Source organism: Pyrus communis, chromosome 15 (assembly GCF_041283825.1).
Source record: "Pyrus communis isolate YQ-2024b chromosome 15, ASM4128382v1, whole genome shotgun sequence".
Classification (NCBI taxonomy): domain Eukaryota; kingdom Viridiplantae; phylum Streptophyta; class Magnoliopsida; order Rosales; family Rosaceae; genus Pyrus; species Pyrus communis.
In genome coordinates this window covers 29,434,961-29,453,362 of record NC_142579.1, presented here as the reverse complement: position 1 = coordinate 29,453,362, position 18,402 = coordinate 29,434,961, and the positions used below count along the sequence as shown (strand labels likewise).

Below are 18,402 nucleotides of genomic sequence, written 5' to 3'. Positions count from 1 at the left end.
GGTTTTGTAATGTTTGATAAAAATTGGGTGCCTTGTGGGCTGCTAATTGAAATCAAATAGTCAACCTAATTTTCTTGTATTTATTTATATTTTTATTTACTAGACTGATTAGTAATTTAAATAGTCAGTTATTAATTTTGGAATAAAGTTAGTTATTAATTATTATGAGAGAGAAATCAATAGAAATTGAATACGCATCGATCAGGATACATAGTTTTTAAATAAATAGAAAGAGGAAGCAGTTGGAAAATCCGACCTCATTACATATTTTTAACTTTTTTTTATTTTTCTGTTGGCAATTTTTTTTTATTTATTATTGAAGTTTTATAAATATGACAATAGCAAGCAGTTGGAAAATCCGAGTTGGTGAGGTATTTAATTCAGCGTAACAAAATATGAGGTATGTATGCCCCAAACTATAATTTGTTTGACACATTCATGAGTCTGAATATCTAGATATTTATTTAGGGTTGTGCACCTCCATGATTAATGGTCAAATAAATTTAAATTAGAATATAAAAATAAAGAAAAAAATATAAAAAAGATTATTAGCACTTTAAAATTTTAACTCTATATATTTTTTTTTAATATTTAGAAAGAAAATTGTTTTTTTTTAACAAACGATATTATCTACACTAAGGGGGAGTGGAGGAGTGGACTACGCCTCACACTGGCTAGCTATAATAATGTGGTTTAAATTCATCTTTGACAACAATTAAATTTAAGGTTTTTCACGTACAGGTAAACAGGAAAATACTATTAGAAAGGAACAATTAAATTTTTGGAATTCTAATAATAGTTCCAAACAAATAATGAGCCATTAGGATCCAAAGACCTTAAGCCATCTCCAACTGATCCATCCAGATGGGCGAAAATAGCCTGAAATGGCACGAAAACCGTCTTCAACCGAGGGCCAGGCCAAAGGGCTCGTGGGCCTCATCATGTCAAAAAAGGAGAAAAGGGCCAATCGGCTAGCCCATCCCAGCCAGCCAGCCTGGGGCTGGCCAAAAATTTTGAATCCAAAGGTAGCTGACTTCAGCGTGACGCCAATTAGCAACGGCTAGTTGACATTAGTTACCGTTGGATTCAAAAAAAAAAAAAAAAAAATTTGGGCCAAATTTTTTTTTTTTAAATTAAAAAAATCCACATTTTTTCCTATAAATACCTAAGCCATTCCTACACCATTTCTCACATAATTTTCACCATTCCATACTATCTCACTTCATTCTATTTCAATTCTTCACATTCTATTTTCTTACCTCTTCCAATAATCTTTCCTTCAATTTTTTCAATAATTTTCAAATGGTCACATTTGCAATGAAAAGTAGGGCTTGGACCCGAAAAGACGATGAAGCTCTTTGCAGGGCTTATAGATGGATCTCGGAAGATAGTGTGAGGGGGACTTCTCAAACAAGTGAAGGTGTTTGGACTCGTGTGTCCAAAAAAATACTTTGAGTTCTACGAATGCACCACTCCACTGAATACCCGAAACCACGAGAGTTGTTCTTCAAGATGGAAGAAACATCTTCATCCAAGTTTGAATAAATGGCATCAAGCACTGTTAACAGCAGCAAGTAGACATGAAATCGGCGCCAATTACTACGATGAAGTAAGTGTTTTCACAATTTATTTTAAATATTTAATTAGATTACATTTAATTTCATAAATTAATTTCCTTTAATTTTTGTAATTATATTTTCTAAGTACGCCAAGCGGAGGAATTGTATATGGAGGGCAACTTGAAACCCTTTCAGCATCAAGGTTGTTGGGAAATTTGTAAAAGATGGGTGTTATTTGAAGATCCACCTCAATATAGAGTAGGTCCTACACCGGTGTTCGGAACTGCATCCTTAGCTATAGATGGGGATGAAGATGGATCTCCTACCATTCAAGAAATAAGGGTAGAAAATCCGTCTTCGGGTGAAGGTTCCATACCTAGAGCTATGGGACGAAACAAAGCCCGAAAATTGAAGGAAAAGAGCAAGGCAAAGGATGATATCGCCTTTCAATAGGAAATGGCAACCTCTTTGCGATTCATGGCGGAGCAAAATGCCATTAATGCAGAAAAAAGGAACCGTAGTCATGAAGAACGGGCTAAACAAATACAAGAAGAGATGGACTATAGGAATATGTCACACCCCAAAACTTGAGGTGTGAGATTAAGAGAAATAAATAGAACAAAGTGGTTGTTTAAGGGTGTAAAACAACATTAGCTTAAGATTTTGTCAATGAAAATTTAAACTCAACAAATACATTAATCCAAAACTACAAAAGCTAACTTAAAGAAATAGAGTTAAAGACTTCTTGTGGTAATACAAACTACAAAGACGACCTTAACCATACAATTCGCCAAAAATAACTCGTTCAACCAAAATATGTGAAAATTTCCAGATCCAAAGTAGACACATAAAACTAAGTTTAAAATTTCATTGATTTTTGAGTTCGGGAAGTTTAGGAAAATTTAAATCTAAAACAAGCATGTTGCTGTTTTTCTAAAACAAAACAGTTTCACGCTACAAGAAAAATGAGCACTGCACACAATAAATTATACGTGCCCTTTGAGGCCAAAAAGCACCAACAATTGTGCTCATAGACCAATAGCAAGAATCAGACATGGCATTTTAAACCCGACCCGACTCGACCCGTTAAAATGAGTATTCGGGTGAGTGTTTCCCAGGTTAGGCGGTTAATGGGTCAACCCGTTAAGCACCCATTAAATAACGGGTCATTTTGGGTGAACCCGGGAAACCCGTTAACCGCCCGTTAACACCCGTTATTGAGAGCTTTTGTGTAATTTCAATAGTCAATAATGAAACCCTCACTCTATCTCGCGTTGCACTATTGCAGTATTGTGCACGCTATTTCTAAGAACTCCGCCTCATCGTCTTCCTAAAAAATTACCACTTTTTCCGGCGTCTTCTTCCATTGCGCGCGTGCCCTCATCTTTTTCCTCCATGTCCTCCGTTTGCCCTCATCTTCCCCCACTCCAATGTCTTCTTCAACGCTCTGTATTACACAAGATAAAAGCAAAGCTCTCTCTCTCTCTCTCTCTCTCTCTCTTTTCCCCCTGCAACCCACTTTCATTGAATTTCTGAAGAGTTCATGTCATCAAGTACTTTATTGTGGTGCGTCTAGCCGCACATTAATAATGTTGATTTCTTCTCTTTGTAGCTAATTTTCAAACTTTTGGATCCTTGATCTCTGACAGGGGCGCTGTGACAAGTGTTCTAAATACAAGCCTCCCATGGCTCATCATTGTCGGGTCTGCCGAAGGTATGTTTTACTTATACAATTTCCCGATTCATGTTAAGATTCTAAGACGCATGTAATTAATAGAAAGTCAAATTCTACTATATAAAACGGGCTGCAATTGATTTGGATGAAATGTTATAAGATAAAAAAATAAAAAATAAAAGTTAACGGGTGAAATGGGTGAAACGGGTGACCCGTTAGCTTAATAAGTTGGGTTCGGATGATCCGTTAGCTTAGCAGGTTGGGTTTGGATGACCCATTAAATTAACGAGTCGGGTTCAACCTGACCCAAACCCAGTAAACCTAACCCGTTTACAAGTCTAGCAACAATGTAGCTACTATCTTTGTGTATGTGCCCCTTATGGGCGTCACCATTTCCAAAAGGGCACAATACACTGTTTGATGCTGAAAGAGGCAAGCACAAATAAACTATTATTTGTGCCTGTTTCTGACAACTTTATCATAAGACTTTTTCCAACCATATTGACACTTATATTATAATGGACTCTTTTTTTTTTTATGGGCTTGTATTTAGATTGTGGGTTGTGGGATGCCCTTTAGACTCTCTTTTGCTTATATTAGTCTTTTTGTTTAATGGAAAAGTAACTTAGTTTGTCCAAAAAGCAAAAAAAAAAAAAAACTATTAAACCGGCAACCATGCGATGCAGCAAGTAGATAAAGCAGTACACGTCAGCAGTGAGAATAGTCCACTACCTAGACAGCTGTGGCGGGAACTGGGGAGTGTGGGGACGGTCCATAGGGGAATTTACATAAATGCCCAGTACATCTTCAGGGAAATTTTATGATTGACTGACTGGACAATTGGATTTGTTTCTCCAACAAAGAAAAACAAAAATTCAATTAGGTTTGAACCGTACGACTAGTCAATCTGTCGCGTACGTACGAGTGTTGATCTCATTATGTGAAAATTGTGAATTGGTTGTCGTTGATACGTAAAATAAAATTACGATCACGGATATGTACATATATAAGTGTTATTTTCATAATCGTATGATTTTTACTTGTGTAAATAAATAGTGTGAATTATATACATTTTTTATCTTAAAAAACTTATACGATACAAAGAAAATGTTTGGTACTCAATTCATCATCTAACAGGTCATTTTAAATAGGATAAATAATTTATAAATTAACCCCACAATATATACGTGTAGGTCAAATGAATAGTTTGGATTTTTAGGATTAGGTGACTCGTACGAATTGCATATATATGTCACATGAACACGGTGCATGAATGAAAAATAATTATAAGATAGATTGACCGTGTTTACTAATGAAAGCGATATTTTGTTAATAATTTATACCTCCCAATTATCATTTTATCAATTGTAACATTTGTTAATTATAATTTATTTGTTACGTCTAACACGTTGATAAACAGTACATGTCGTAACTTAAAGTCGATTTATTGGTGTTCTCCTCTTGACCAACTTTTGCTTTTGTATCATGTTGTGTTACGCTAGCCCATTTTCTTAATAAGATGCTATTTTTAATTTTCTTTTATAATCTTATAACGCTTTTATCGTTTTGATTGGGTTGCATAATGTTCAACTATTATTATAAAAAGAAAATTAAGTGTGAAAACCAAATTTATTTATCTTGCATCACACTACCTCGTGATTTCGTGAGGAAGAAAATAATTTTCAATTTATTGCTCCGTCATGCCATAATTTATTTGTTTATTTATGGTTGTGAATTTGGGAAATTCCATGGAATAAGAATCGTTATCTTGACGGTTCAACGACCATTTTATTTTTTTGATTTAATTTTGGGAATAAGACCGCCATGCAAGTTGTAATTAAACAACGACTAAACCTCTGGACCCGTTTGTAGTTACGGTCCACTTTGTATGCGTTGTCAAGGGACAGAATCCGCCGTGCAACTAGTGCTGAGCCATGTACACATAACAAAATATACTGTGTAATAAATTCAATTTCTTAGTGTACCTAGACATGGATTTACTACGTTCTCTCCGTCTTGCAACTAATGATGTATGTTTTTCTTGTTACGTGACGAGTCATGCAAACATAATAAAATTTACTTCGTTACAGAACTAATTTCATGTTGTTCATGGACATGGATTTACGAAGTTCTCTATCTTGCAACTAATGATATTTACAGCTCATTTGGAAGTGTTTGAAATGAACAAAAACGTTTTTAAAGAAAATGTTTTTGGGTTGCAAAAGCACTTAAAGTGGTTTCTGCAAGACACAATGGTGGAGCCAACATGGGGTCTTCAATTGTCCTTGACCCCAACAACTTCAAAAGCCCCATATATTTTGTGTTGTATATTGTATTTGACCCTATAAACACATAAGGCAAACTAAATTACAACCTTATTCTCCTACTTCTTATAGTTTCTTCTATCGTATTTGTCTTCCTTTTCTCTCTTCTTGTATGAAATACTTTAGTTGAAAAGCTTTGGCATCCTTCAACATGACTCTACAGTATCCTGCATCCACACTTAACAAGCCTCTACAAATAATAGTAGTTGTCGACATATGTTGATAGGAATTGGCAGGTGCCTACTAGGTGCTTGATGAAATGGCCCGATGAAGCTTTTTTGGCTGATATTCTGACCTCATTATTTGAAAATCCTGGCTACGCCACTGGCAAAACATACTAGCTTTGTACTTCTTCCAAGAATCACTTTTACATGATTTACTTACATTTTTATTAAGGATTGTTTTCAAAAATATTTTCACCAAAAACGTTTTTCGCCATATTAAAAGCACTTTCAAATGAGTTAATATTTTTTCAGTCACGTGACGAGCCCTACAAACACAACAAAATATACTTCATTACAAAACCAATTTTCTCGTCATTCATGGGCATAAATTTACTAAGTTAAAACTCCATAACAGTATCAATTATTTTTTGGAAGTTTTACAAAACACTTCCGGTACTATTCACTTTTAACGAAAAACCACATTTTTACCTTTTCTGGTACTATTTACTTACACTTTTATTTGTGGTTTTTCATTAAAACTAAAGTTTTTTTTTGGACTTTTCGTTAGTTTTCTTTTATTTTTAACTATACTAATGAATTCACAGATTTTTTAAATTTGGGTTTATGGATGTCTTGAGTCTTTGAGATGAGTGGGAAAGATTGCATTTGATTGTTTGACAAGCAAATTGAATAAATATATGGATTCCTTAATCTTGACTTTTGGCTCTCTGTTATTTGGACTCAATGTGTCTATGTGCCGTGATCAAACACGTCTCCCGCATCACAATTGTAGAGAGCATCAATTCAAAGGCACACACTCTTGTGGACAAATTTTCCAATGCCAATTTCCACATGCTCCTCTTCTCTGCATAATCTTGTTTAATTTTCTTGGTTGTTGACTTGTTCAACTCCAATATCATCAATATTATTCCTGTCTAACATCTTAGTACATTCTCGTTGCACTTCACTTGTAGTAACTCTATTGGTATTTCTCGTAGTATTATCTGTTAATATACTTTGCAACACTTGCATGAAAGTATTACGTTTAGCAAGATATTTTTTATTTCAAAGATTTCAAATTTTCTACGTATTCTACTACTAGTAGTATACGTACATTACTTGTCACGCAGTTTTGCTCCCCAACTAAATTGCTCTTGATCTTTGAAGGGTGAAAAAACCTATTTGATGAGAATCGTGACACCCTCACAGAGAATTCTTTTTTTTTTGACTTGATGACAACATAACATTTGTAATAAAATGTTTCGTTAATATCTTACTTTAAAGAAGTAGACGTGTTCATATTCTCTAGAATGAATGTGTTTCTTCTATGCATTCATAAGATGATAGCCAACAAATCATTACCGGAGACTTCTACTTCTACATGAAATATTGTTTCTCCAAAGAAATGTATTTGCTCAAAATTGATTCGACCCTCTAGTTAGTTTAGAATATCGTTCGTGTGAAAAATTATTTCCGAACCCCTAATATTTCATATTTAAGCACAAAACATGAACTTGATCTTCAAAACTTACCCTTTATCTTGAAACTTGGAACTTTGACCATAACAGTAACCACGGCAAATACCTTTTTAGGGTTTGGAACTTTGGCGCGTACTGCCGCCACCAACAACCATCACTTCACTTCCCGGTAGAAACTGAAAAAGGAAGGGCATTATGGTAATCTCGATCAGTCCGTAGGAGAAGGACATAAAAGCAGTGACAGCAACAAAACATACAGTAAGGGACAAAAAACCTTCAATCAAAGAACTCCAACAAAGGATCCGCGTCGATGACGAATCCATCCGACTTCTTAATTGATTGTTGTTTGTTGACTGTTGCGATTAGCAAGAAAGCACACAAGAATCCCAGTTTCTGTAGAGTTAAAAGCACGGCTTTGTTCCTGTTGGAAAATAAGCACTTCTGGGTTTTTTCACGGAAACCCCCTCTCCAACTCCAAGCTTACTTTTTTGACCGCCCACTCTCTCTTTATCTCCCCTCTTTCCTTCTTTCTCTACAACTGCTAATGCCCATGTTTTGTATGTTATGAACAACACAAGCTCTACAAGCAGCCTGTTCACATCTGTGAGAAGCAGTTTATAAGTGCTTTTCTCAAAGCTTTGAATACATCAACAACTCGTGGGCTTTGAACCAAATAAAATAAAAAAAGGGAAAGAAAACTCAAACGTTGAATCCAAAACACGTTCCCCCACCATTCCCTCTTATGTCTTCCAATTCCACGGCAACCAAATCCCCAAAACCTTTTTATTGACCTTGAATTCAAAGTTTCATCGTTTTCCATTTTTTTCCATCCTCCAAATTTCCAATTCCGTCGTTTCGACACGTATTCGAAGGAGAATAGTGGGGTTAGTTGTTTGTTTGTGGAGGCGTATTTGTATGTGTATATATATATATATATATATATATATATATATATAAGTATATAGGAGTCAGACTCACTCAAATCCCATCTTCCAATTCAATTCAACATCTCTCTGGAGTTTTGGAATTCCAAAAGCACTTTTCAGGACTTTGTGAAAAATCCCATTTCAGGTTAGGTAATGATTCATCTCTCAATTCTGTTAACAACCCATGTTGTAGATTTGATTAAATCTTTGGTGATTTGAATCTTCCGTCTAATAAAAGATTTTTATGTTGTTATTAATTAATTAGCAGGTGACGATTGTGTGCCTTTCGACTTTGAACCTGTTGAGAAATTCTTATGGGGCTATCATTCTCACTACTTGCCTCAGCCTGGGAAGAAATTGTGAGGCATAGATTCTTTGAGTTGACCTACAACATCAGTTTAACTCCCAGAGATATTGGAGCACAAGTTATTCGAAGAACACACAGCTTTAAGAAAATAGAATCCGAATCCATGACAGTTAATTCAAACAGTTCTGGCAAGTCGGGGACTAACAATTCGAATCGTCTGAGGGAATACAAACCCGAAAATGTGATGCTCGACAAGAATCTTTCGTTTAAAGGTCTTGTCCAAGAGCAACAAGACATGGGGTTAGATTTTTGTAAAGGCAAAAATGAATTGAAGCACAAACCAATGCCTGCACTTGCTCTGCCTGAGCCGCCTGTTTTTTCTTCGCCAAGGCCGGTTAGCGAGCTTGATGCTGCTGCTGTTAAGCTTCAGAAGGTTTACAAGAGTTACCGGACCCGAAGAAACCTTGCAGATTGTGCTGTGGTGGTTGAGGAGCTATGGTGAGTCTTTTTGCAATTTCATTCCATTGATTTGATCAAATTTCAATATTTTTAAATGGTTTGATTAATTTTCGTTATTTCGAAACCTTTAGGTGGAAGGCATTAGATTTTGCAGCTCTGAAGAGGAGTTCTGTGTCATTCTTCAATGTTGAGAAGCCGGAAACTGCTATTTCTCGGTGGGCAAGAGCTAGGACTAGAGCAGCCAAGGTTGGAAAGGGTTTGTCCAAGGATGAGAAGGCACAAAAATTGGCTCTTCAACACTGGCTTGAAGCGGTAAGGTGTTGCGAAAACTCAACAACGATTTATCTGACCTTAAAAAAATCGATGACATTTCGTGCTTATTCAAAAAAATTATGGGATTCATGATCTAACATTCAGATGTTTCTTGATGTTTTATGCAGATTGATCCACGACATCGGTATGGACACAATTTACACTTCTACTATGATCTCTGGTTTGAAATTGAGAGCAGCCAACCTTTCTTCTACTGGTAAGTAGTAGTGTTTATATTGTTCATTTTTTCTAAGATGGTTTATATCTCAACTACTGATCAATCTGTGTAATGCAGGCTGGATGTCGGAGACGGGAAAGAAATAAACCACGAGAAATGCCCGAGGACAGTTCTACAACGTCAATGCATCAAGTATCTTGGACCGGTTAGTCACATACCCTAAACCCGACTTTCGTTTACAACCAACGTAATGCTTGTTAATTGCATACTAAATTGTGTTTTGTTTGTGCCTGCAATATTTTCAGATTGAAAGAGAAGCATATGAAGTAGTATTGGAAAATGGAAAACTTTTATACAGGCAAAGTGGGGTGCTTGTGAACACAAGCGAAGGTTCCAAATGGATATTTGTCCTCAGCACGACAAGGTCTTTGTATGTTGGGCAGAAGAAGAAGGGTCAGTTCCAACACTCGAGTTTTCTAGCAGGTGGTGCTACCACAGCAGCTGGAAGATTGGTTGCCCGTGATGGGATTCTTGAGGTACAAAATTTATCCCTACATGCGCGTAAGCGCGGGCCAAGAGGCTAGCAATGCATTGTGTGTTTTCTTATGGTCCAAGTAACTTTTATGTCATGTCTTAACTTAATTTCAATTGTTAATTTCAGGCTATTTGGCCATATAGTGGTCATTACCACCCAACAGAAGAGAACTTCATGGAATTTATCAGCTTCCTACAAGATAATCACGTCGACCTCTCCAATGTCAAGGTAAATGCTCATGTTTATTTCTTATCCAATAACTGCTGTTTATGAAATTTAAACTCAGAACCTCGTTAAATAAAGTGAAAACTAGAGGTCACTAGCTCAAATGATCACGGTTGTGTGCTTGTTTGCTCACATTCTAACTTATATTTCTCTTGATTTTCCTCAGAGGTGCGCAATTGATGATGACTCTTCTTATACGAAGACCACTGAAGGGGAATCAACAAAGGAGGGTTCATTCAAATCGACCACCGAATCGGACGGTGCAAACAAAACTGATTCACATGGCTTGGCCAGCAATGCTTCAATCACAACCGTTGAAGAACAAACTAAGAAGGCTGATAGTGCCAATGCCAAGCCACCAGTTTTTGACGCGTCCAAGCGCTTGTCATGCAAATGGACTACAGCAACTGGACCCCGAATCGGGTGTGTCCGGGACTACCCGACCGAGCTTCAATTCAGGGCACTTGAACACGTCAACCTATCTCCCCGGGTCGGTCCAGGACCGTCAGTGCGTTATGGCCCAATTCCTTCTCCAAGGCCCAGCCCAAAGGTCCGGCTCTCACCCCGGCTCTCATATATGGGCCTTCCTAGCCCAAGGACCCCAATCCCCGCAGCCAACTAAGCTCGCCGAAGTTAACATTAGGCTCGTGGGCTGGGTTAGGTAGCCGTCGGTAAATAATGGGCCAAATCAGCCGTACATGGAGGTGATCCTTGTGCCCAAGAATGGTGGGCCTCTCGCTAAGCCCAATAAGGAGGAGTTTAGTGGACTAACCCAATTTTTTCGTTCCTTCGATCTGGGCCATTTGATTTGTTGCACATGCCTTGCAAACCAAGCGGTTTCTTTCTTTCAATTTTTCTACTGATTTGACTCATGTATTTTTTGGGTCGGGTCGGGCTTAATTTATTCATTATTTGTATACCAGGAAGTCGAGGCCACTGAATGAAATATAATACTCAAGATTTTCGTTTAGTAATTGTTTTATTTTAGAGCGTCGATAGCATTTTTTAATTTTTTGGCAAGCACTCAAAAAATCTACAATAACACTTACGAAATGATACATGATTTTTTTAGAAAGTGTTATTGGCACTTTAAAAGTCTTATTTTACATCCATTAAAAGTGTATTTTTTTTTTCTAATATAAAAAATTTGAAAAATTAAATAAAATTTTTGAAATACTGATAACAATTTATTTATTTATTTAGCTACAAAATGATACATGATTTTTGTATTGGTATGAAGAAAAAAGATGAACAGAGAATTAGGAGGAATATATTATGATTTTATATTATGTTATTTTCAATGACATCATATGGTTGTGTCTGGTTCGGGAGACAAGAGAGACGGAGAGAGTAATCACGTCCATCACTCAACTCGAGCTGACACGCTCCAGAATAAGTCAAAAAGATGAAAATACAGGGTCACCAGACCTACCTAGAGTTTGAGTAGCCTGCAGTGCACTGCGCTTGACCAGTCTCTCTTTCCCATCGCCCAAATTTTGGAGAACAATTAGGATTAGAAGGTTGCAAGCATTCTATTAAGGAATATAATATCTACACACCTTATTTTACTTTTTACATATTTTTTTAATTTTCAGACGTTGGATCGGATGAATTGAAAAAAATCAACAAATATAAATTATCAAAGGGTGTGTGAGAAGTAAAATAAAATGTGCGAATAGCACATCCCTCTATTAATAATACAAGATGATGCAATCAAGAGCTAATACATGTCTTTGAGTTATTAGTACGCAATTTTGTAACAGTAAACTTATGTTACGTAAGTCTTTCTGTAAATTCTTTGTGAATATATGAGATTAGTGAACATTCTTATATCAAATCACGTGATTAAACTACCATAAGACGTGATGTTTGACATAAAAATGAAAAACAAAACTGTCTCCAAGTTGATGCTTAACTTGTATAAATGACGCATTAATCTGTTGTTAATAACCCTCTCTTAGGCGGTTTACTCCAATATTTTGGTATCTTACAATTCCTTTTGACAGGGGCAGAAGAATCACATAAAAGATGGCATCCGAGGTCTTGTTAGAGACTGTGCCCCATCCACAAATATTGTTGTGCCTGTCATGTACCGTGATCCATCGCTGATTAAATACATGACAGATGAAGCCAGATCGTTTTTAACATCAAGCCATCTCCCCAATGGAGCTGCCTCCACCACCTGCTTCTTGGCCGTCTCTACTCCCACAGAAATTGGAAATTGGAAATTAGTCTTGTCGATGCAAACCACGGGCAATAGCATTGACTGATCAAACAATACCAAGGGAGCCACAAAGAAAATTGACTGATATGAACAAATGTGAATATATATATATATATATATATATATGTATACTTTCAAACTAGACCAAGGGAGCCACAAAGAATCAAAAAGATGAATCAAGATGTCAAATTGTGACAATTTTTTATTAACACTTTACAGGAATGGATTGGCACACATTATTGATTTGGATTGGATAGCTCGCTAAATTCAATTTTCTTTGAAAGGAAAATCATCTTTCAAATAATCTCCGACCGAGAGAAATTGGAATAGAGCAGTCATGAAGGAAACTTGTACCTTCGTAAGTATAGCAATGCACAAATGCATCCAAATTGCCCAAGATGTTGCATGCCTTCTCCACCGCCTCATCAAAAGTTCCCTCCCTCTCGTCCTCCATGTCCACGTCCACCACCTCCACCGGCGCCACCGCACCTTCCAGTGGGCCCGTTATTTTCTGCACAATACCCCTTAGGCAGCTCTCCTTCCCCATCAACACCAACCTACTTATTCAGAACACAAACAAACAAACACACAAACAAACCAAAAAAATTAAATCTTTAATACACAGAACAGAATAAATCTCAAAACCCATTTGTCAGATTAATCACAAAATGCACCCAAATGGAATCCGACCCAGAAAACCCGAAATTCAAAATTTCACATTTGATTCAGCCCATGGAGATTTAATCACCTGCAGCCGCGTTGGGCCAGAGAGAAGGCGATGCTCTGTGAAATCTCGTCACCATTGGAGGTGAGCAGGACTTTCTTCGCAGGAGGACTCCCCATTTGTTGGCAGATATAATTAAGGATGAGGTTGCTGTGCCGACGCTCAGAGCAACCCCACCGCTGCTAAGGCGCTATATAAGGCTTTTCAGGCCTCTTTTGGCAGTTCGGACTGTACTGATTATTTTTGTCGGATAGGATAAATAGCCACCGGATAGTACTGACTAAATTAGTCGGGTGTTTGGTGCAGTATCGGACTAGTGATCGTATTATTTATACTGTGTTTAGTATTATACTAGAAAGGAGGAATCAAACTTTAAAAAAAAAAAAATTTAAAAAAAAGTGAAATCATTTTTTTGTTCCCAGATCTCTCTGCACCCCTAAACACCCTTCCTCTCTCTCCCTTCTTCTTCCCCGACTGCAGAAGAATCCCAAATAATTGTTCCCTAGCTCTCTCCGCCACACCCCCAAACTCCCTCCCTTTCTCTCCCATATTCTTCTTCCCCGACTAAATAATCTGGGAGTTTTTGTTGGTTTTATTAAGCGGGTGTATATCGTATTATCCTATCCGGCGCTTATTTAGTACGAGTGAACGCCAAACACCCGAGTCCGTATAACTAATTCTATCCGATCCTTTATCCGATCTGCCAAACAGGGCCTCAGTATTTAAAACAATAATCGTACTTAATGAATAGTAATTATCTTTTGCATATTCATCCGTACATTAAATAATCATGGTACTAGGTAATAAAATATTAGTATTTTATTTATTTATAAAATAATACAAAATAATTTTATTTGTAATTTCGGATAAGATTTTTAATCGTTTTCGTTGTGTCACGTGTCATTATCCATCAAGACAATTATTGGTGATGGATTTCAATAAGATTTTTATCCAATGTTATCGTGCCACGTGTCATTACCTTTTCAGAATCGTTGATGATATATTTCCGATAAGATTTTTATTCAATCACGTCACGCCACATGTCACAACCTGTTTACAATCTTTGAGGATATATTTCGATCAGATTTTTAACGAATGACGGCATGCCACGTGGCACTATCTACAACCTAATCTTTTCTGAATCCTCCATATAATCCACCATCCATCCTTAGAAATCTCACACCAATTTTCTTAACATTTCTATCATTATTCATAGTTTCTGCTTCATTCTTACAATGTCTTTTTCTTCAAAGATGATGTGGGAAATCGATCAATAAGAGGAAGGATTGTTTAACCAATTAAAATGAATGCTCAATCTCCAAGTGCCCCAAAATGAGATGGAAGAGGATAAGGAGCGTAGAATGAGAGATGACGAAGCAAGAATGGCCAGAGCCTTATATTCCCGTCGAGTCATTTAAGATGTGGCTCAGATCTACAGGTCCAGTCATTCCGCAAACCTTGATAGAAGTAGGCAACGATGAGGTACAGATCTCTTGGACGATTATTTTGTCCGTAACAGTGCATTCCCTGATACGTACTTTAGACGTCGTTTTAGAATGGAACGATATTTGTTCAACAAAAGCATGATTGCTGTTTGAAACCATGATTCTTACTTTGTGCAAAAGAATGATGCTTTTGGTGTTCTGGGTCTCTTTCCTAAGCAAAAAATTACTGCTGCTTTACAAATGCTTGCATATAGAGCATCTGCAGACCAAGTGGATGAGATAGTGAGGATGGGGAAATCAACCATTCTTAAGTCCCATTCTTAAGTCCCTTATTAGGTTTTGCGAAGTAATCCAATCCATCTACATCGTAGAATACCTCTAAAGACCTACTGAGATGGACTTGCAAAGACTTCTGAAGAAAGCCGAGATGCGAGGTTTTCCTGGGATGATTGGAAGCATCAACTGTATGCATTGGACCTGGAAAAATTGTCCAAGTGCACAAGAAGTCGCTTATGGGGACATAAAATAAGCAAAAAGTATCATTTTAGAGGTGGTGGCATATTTTGATACATGGATTTGGCATGCCTTTTTCAGGGTTTTGGGAGCCCAAAATGACCTTAATGTCCTTGCCCAATCCTCAGTGTTCAACGATATCCTTCAAGGAAATGCACCAAAAGTCACGTACTGGGTCGATAGACATAAGTACGACGGGCCATACTACCTAGCAGACAACATTTACCCAAGGTGATCATCATTTGTTAAAACAGTGCCACGTCCGTGAAGTGCAAAGGAAAAACACTTTGCAAGTTGTCAAGAGGGGTGCATAAAAGATATGGAGCGTTGTTTTGGTATCCTCCAAGCTCATGAAAACTTATGAACATGCGAGGCGTGATCGGGCATAGAGTGTAGAGGGGTGTTGTTCATGAAAACTTCTGGACCGACAGGCACAACTCTGAATTTAGGACAATCTTTGATAATATTCCAACATTCTCACCGATTGAATGATTTGTTTTTGCATTTGGTTTTGGCATTATACCAAGCTTATGCTTGAAGTGTCTACACAATGCGGGAGAAGAAATAATTATAATCAAAGTAGGTAATGTAAATTTGGGTATAGTACAAACAAATAAATAATATATTGTTACCTGATTCGCTAAATTTTCCTCACTTCGAAGATTATTACTAGCTTGTGCTAAGGCGTCTCTCCACATACTAAACGATTGGCTGAGTATTCTCTAACGACTGGACATCGATTCTTTTGTTCTTTTCCCACTAATTTTCTCAAGATAATTGGCATGAATAAGACTCCACATTTCTCGCAACTGCATCTCATTACCTATAATTGGATCAAGAGTAATTTTAACCCAGCTAGTACACAACGTAACATCTTTAATAAGCGTCCAATTCGTACCTGCATCATTTGTCATTTTGTTGGAAAAAAATTGGATTGAAACTTTGAGAAAAAGATAGGAATGTGGTTGAAACTAGCTGACAAAATATAAAATAATGGTGTAAGGTAGAAGATAATGATAAGGTATTTATAGAAAAGTAAAACCATTTTTTTTTTAATTTTTCAATTTTTTTTTGAATTTTTATTAAATTTTTACATTTAAAAAAAAAATTTATTTACATAATTAATCTTTGCCGTTGGATTAAAAAAATTGAATTCCAACACTCCATATTGTGCTACGTGGCACAACGGTAAGATTTCAGAACTTTAAACTGTTTTTTTTTTTAATTTATAAAGCCAAATAACGTGGACCGTTGATCTCAGATCAATGGCTTAAATTAAATAAGCTTTAAAAAAAAATTTACAATTGGAAATCCAACGGTCCATAAAATGTTGCCGTTGAAATCCAACGGTAACATCTCAGAACCCCAGCTCTGAATTTGTGTCGGCCGACGCGCGCATGCACCTAACGCAAAAAAGAGACAACACATAGCTGACGTTAGCTTTGCATCATACCCACTTTGGGCTCTCGGGCCAGCGATTCCCCACAGGCCTCTTGCTCGACCCCCTTTCATCCACACGCCATTGTGGGTTGGAGCATGCAACTTAGGCCATTGGGTTGGTGTGGGAGCTTGTCCATCGGGCTATTTTCCACGGTGGAAGTGCTCTAAGGGAGCCCGGGCACAAGATTTTGTTCTATTTTAGGAGTGAAACTTCCAAGGAGACGACGAATATACGTTTCTCACTAACGATAATATTTATGTTAAAAGGGTAGGAAAGTGCGCTGAGTTTCAAACTAGGCTATTAATAATGTGATTCAAATTTATTTTTGATGAAAATCAAGTTTAAAACCTCTCATTTATAAAGTCATAAATAAAGAAAAAAATATATTTTTTTTTGGTAAAACAATAAAGAAAAATGTTATTAAACCTTAATTATTAAAACTTCTCAGATATGTAAGATATGCTGTTTCAAGAGAGAAGAAGCATTTTGCTTAATTAAATTCCATTTTCTCATCAGTCTCATTATATATAGTCATAGACCACCCTAAACTAGCTAGCTAGACATGTCATACAATGCAGAATCCCATCCCCATCTCCCTCTGTCTCGCTCTCTCTCGGTCTGGATGTCGATAGATGCTAAGACTCAGAGTACGGCCCCATTCATAACCATATGATAGCTTGGCTACCGATGCTAGTAGGGGTGAACATAGGGTGGGGTTGGATTTTAATTTGTTGTTCAATCTATAAATTAGGATGCGGATCCCTTCGGGATTTAAATAGTATTCTCACATTTGTAAATCATGAAATTTTTTTTACTTAAAATTAAATACAAATAATATTTAACAAAAATTAACCGTATAATGTACGATAAACAGTTAAAAAGAAAAGATTCTTATAATTCCAATAACTAAAATCCGAAGAGGATCCTCATCAAATCTAATACATTCGGATTGACATTTTCATTAAAAAAAAAGGCAAACAAACCTACCTAAATAATTCTAAAGACAAGTTGGGTTGGTCAATTTTCATGGATTGAGATTTCTTTATTATTTATAAGGCGAGTATGTGAGTAAAAAAACATGGCAACATATATGTCATATTTAAATTGATGTTATAAAGGCACTATTTGTTACTTAATATATTACTTTAGTTATTAAAATAAGCAAGGAGACGAGAACCTAATTCAAATGGACTAAGCCCAAATTAAACTCTAAATAAATAACTATTTTTCAACACCTCCCGTCAAACTCATGGCGGTACACGTCATGAGTTTGTCAACAAGCAGATGCGAATGCAAGCTCTGTTAGGTGGACATGACAAAGTAAGCTTTATTAGGCGGACACGACAAGACAAGCTCTTTTAGATGGGCACGACAAGACAAGCTCATTTAGGCGAACACGACAAGACAAGCTCTGTTAGATGGACACAACAAGACAAGCTCTGTTAAACGAACACGATAAAACAAATTTCATTAGACAAACACAACAAAGTAAGCTCTGTTGACACTAATAAAGCTTGTGTAGCTAATAGCTAGCTATGAGTTGGACTAAATTAAAGGGTGAATGACAACAAACTTCAGCGGAGATAGTAATGGAGATTTTGATGTGAGCTACTCACAGGAAATTGAATAAGTCTTCATTGCAACAGCATTATGACTATGCAAGAAAAGCATCAATCCCAACACAATAAAATCTTTTTTGACTCATCAATTCACTGGAAATTTCAGATTTTAGAGGGCACAGCCAGATGGACTGTGTGTTCTCCATCAACCCTTCTTGTTTGAAAATTGACCCCAACTTCGGACTTCAACTACTTTTTTAATTTACTGTTTAGTCGGCCAATTAAATCAGAGAGCATATTATTGATTGGTGTCTCAGGTACTTATATGGTTGAGATTCTGAATAAGAGAGTACC

General features: G+C 36.7%; 2 protein-coding genes across 3 annotated transcripts; one reads left to right on the top strand and one right to left on the bottom strand.

Annotated features, from left to right (window-relative positions):
• The first annotated feature begins 8,131 nt into the window (after nt 1–8,131).
• LOC137710021 (IQ domain-containing protein IQM1) lies at nt 8,132–11,112 on the top strand. 2 transcript variants are annotated; one of them, XM_088687021.1, is made up of 8 exons: nt 8,132–8,271; nt 8,395–8,931; nt 9,024–9,204; nt 9,333–9,421; nt 9,500–9,587; nt 9,688–9,918; nt 10,044–10,145; nt 10,309–11,112. In XM_088687021.1, the coding sequence occupies exons 2-8, from the start codon at nt 8,441–8,443 to the stop codon at nt 10,762–10,764; spliced, it is 1,638 nt and encodes a 545-aa protein (XP_088543147.1). In that variant the 5' UTR covers nt 8,132–8,271; nt 8,395–8,440; the 3' UTR covers nt 10,765–11,112. The 2 variants fall into 2 exon arrangements, with proteins under 2 accessions (XP_088543147.1, XP_068305090.2); XM_068448989.2 differs by having other exon boundaries at nt 8,139–8,276.
• Nucleotides 11,113–12,036: 924 nt separating this feature from the next.
• LOC137729343 (uncharacterized) lies at nt 12,037–13,272 on the bottom strand. The gene is made up of 3 exons (XM_068468273.2): nt 13,115–13,272; nt 12,721–12,923; nt 12,037–12,341 (listed from the first exon to the last, which is right to left on the bottom strand). The coding sequence occupies exons 1-3, from the start codon at nt 13,207–13,209 to the stop codon at nt 12,160–12,162; spliced, it is 480 nt and encodes a 159-aa protein (XP_068324374.2). The 5' UTR covers nt 13,210–13,272; the 3' UTR covers nt 12,037–12,159.
• Between the last annotated feature and the right edge of the window lie 5,130 nt (nt 13,273–18,402).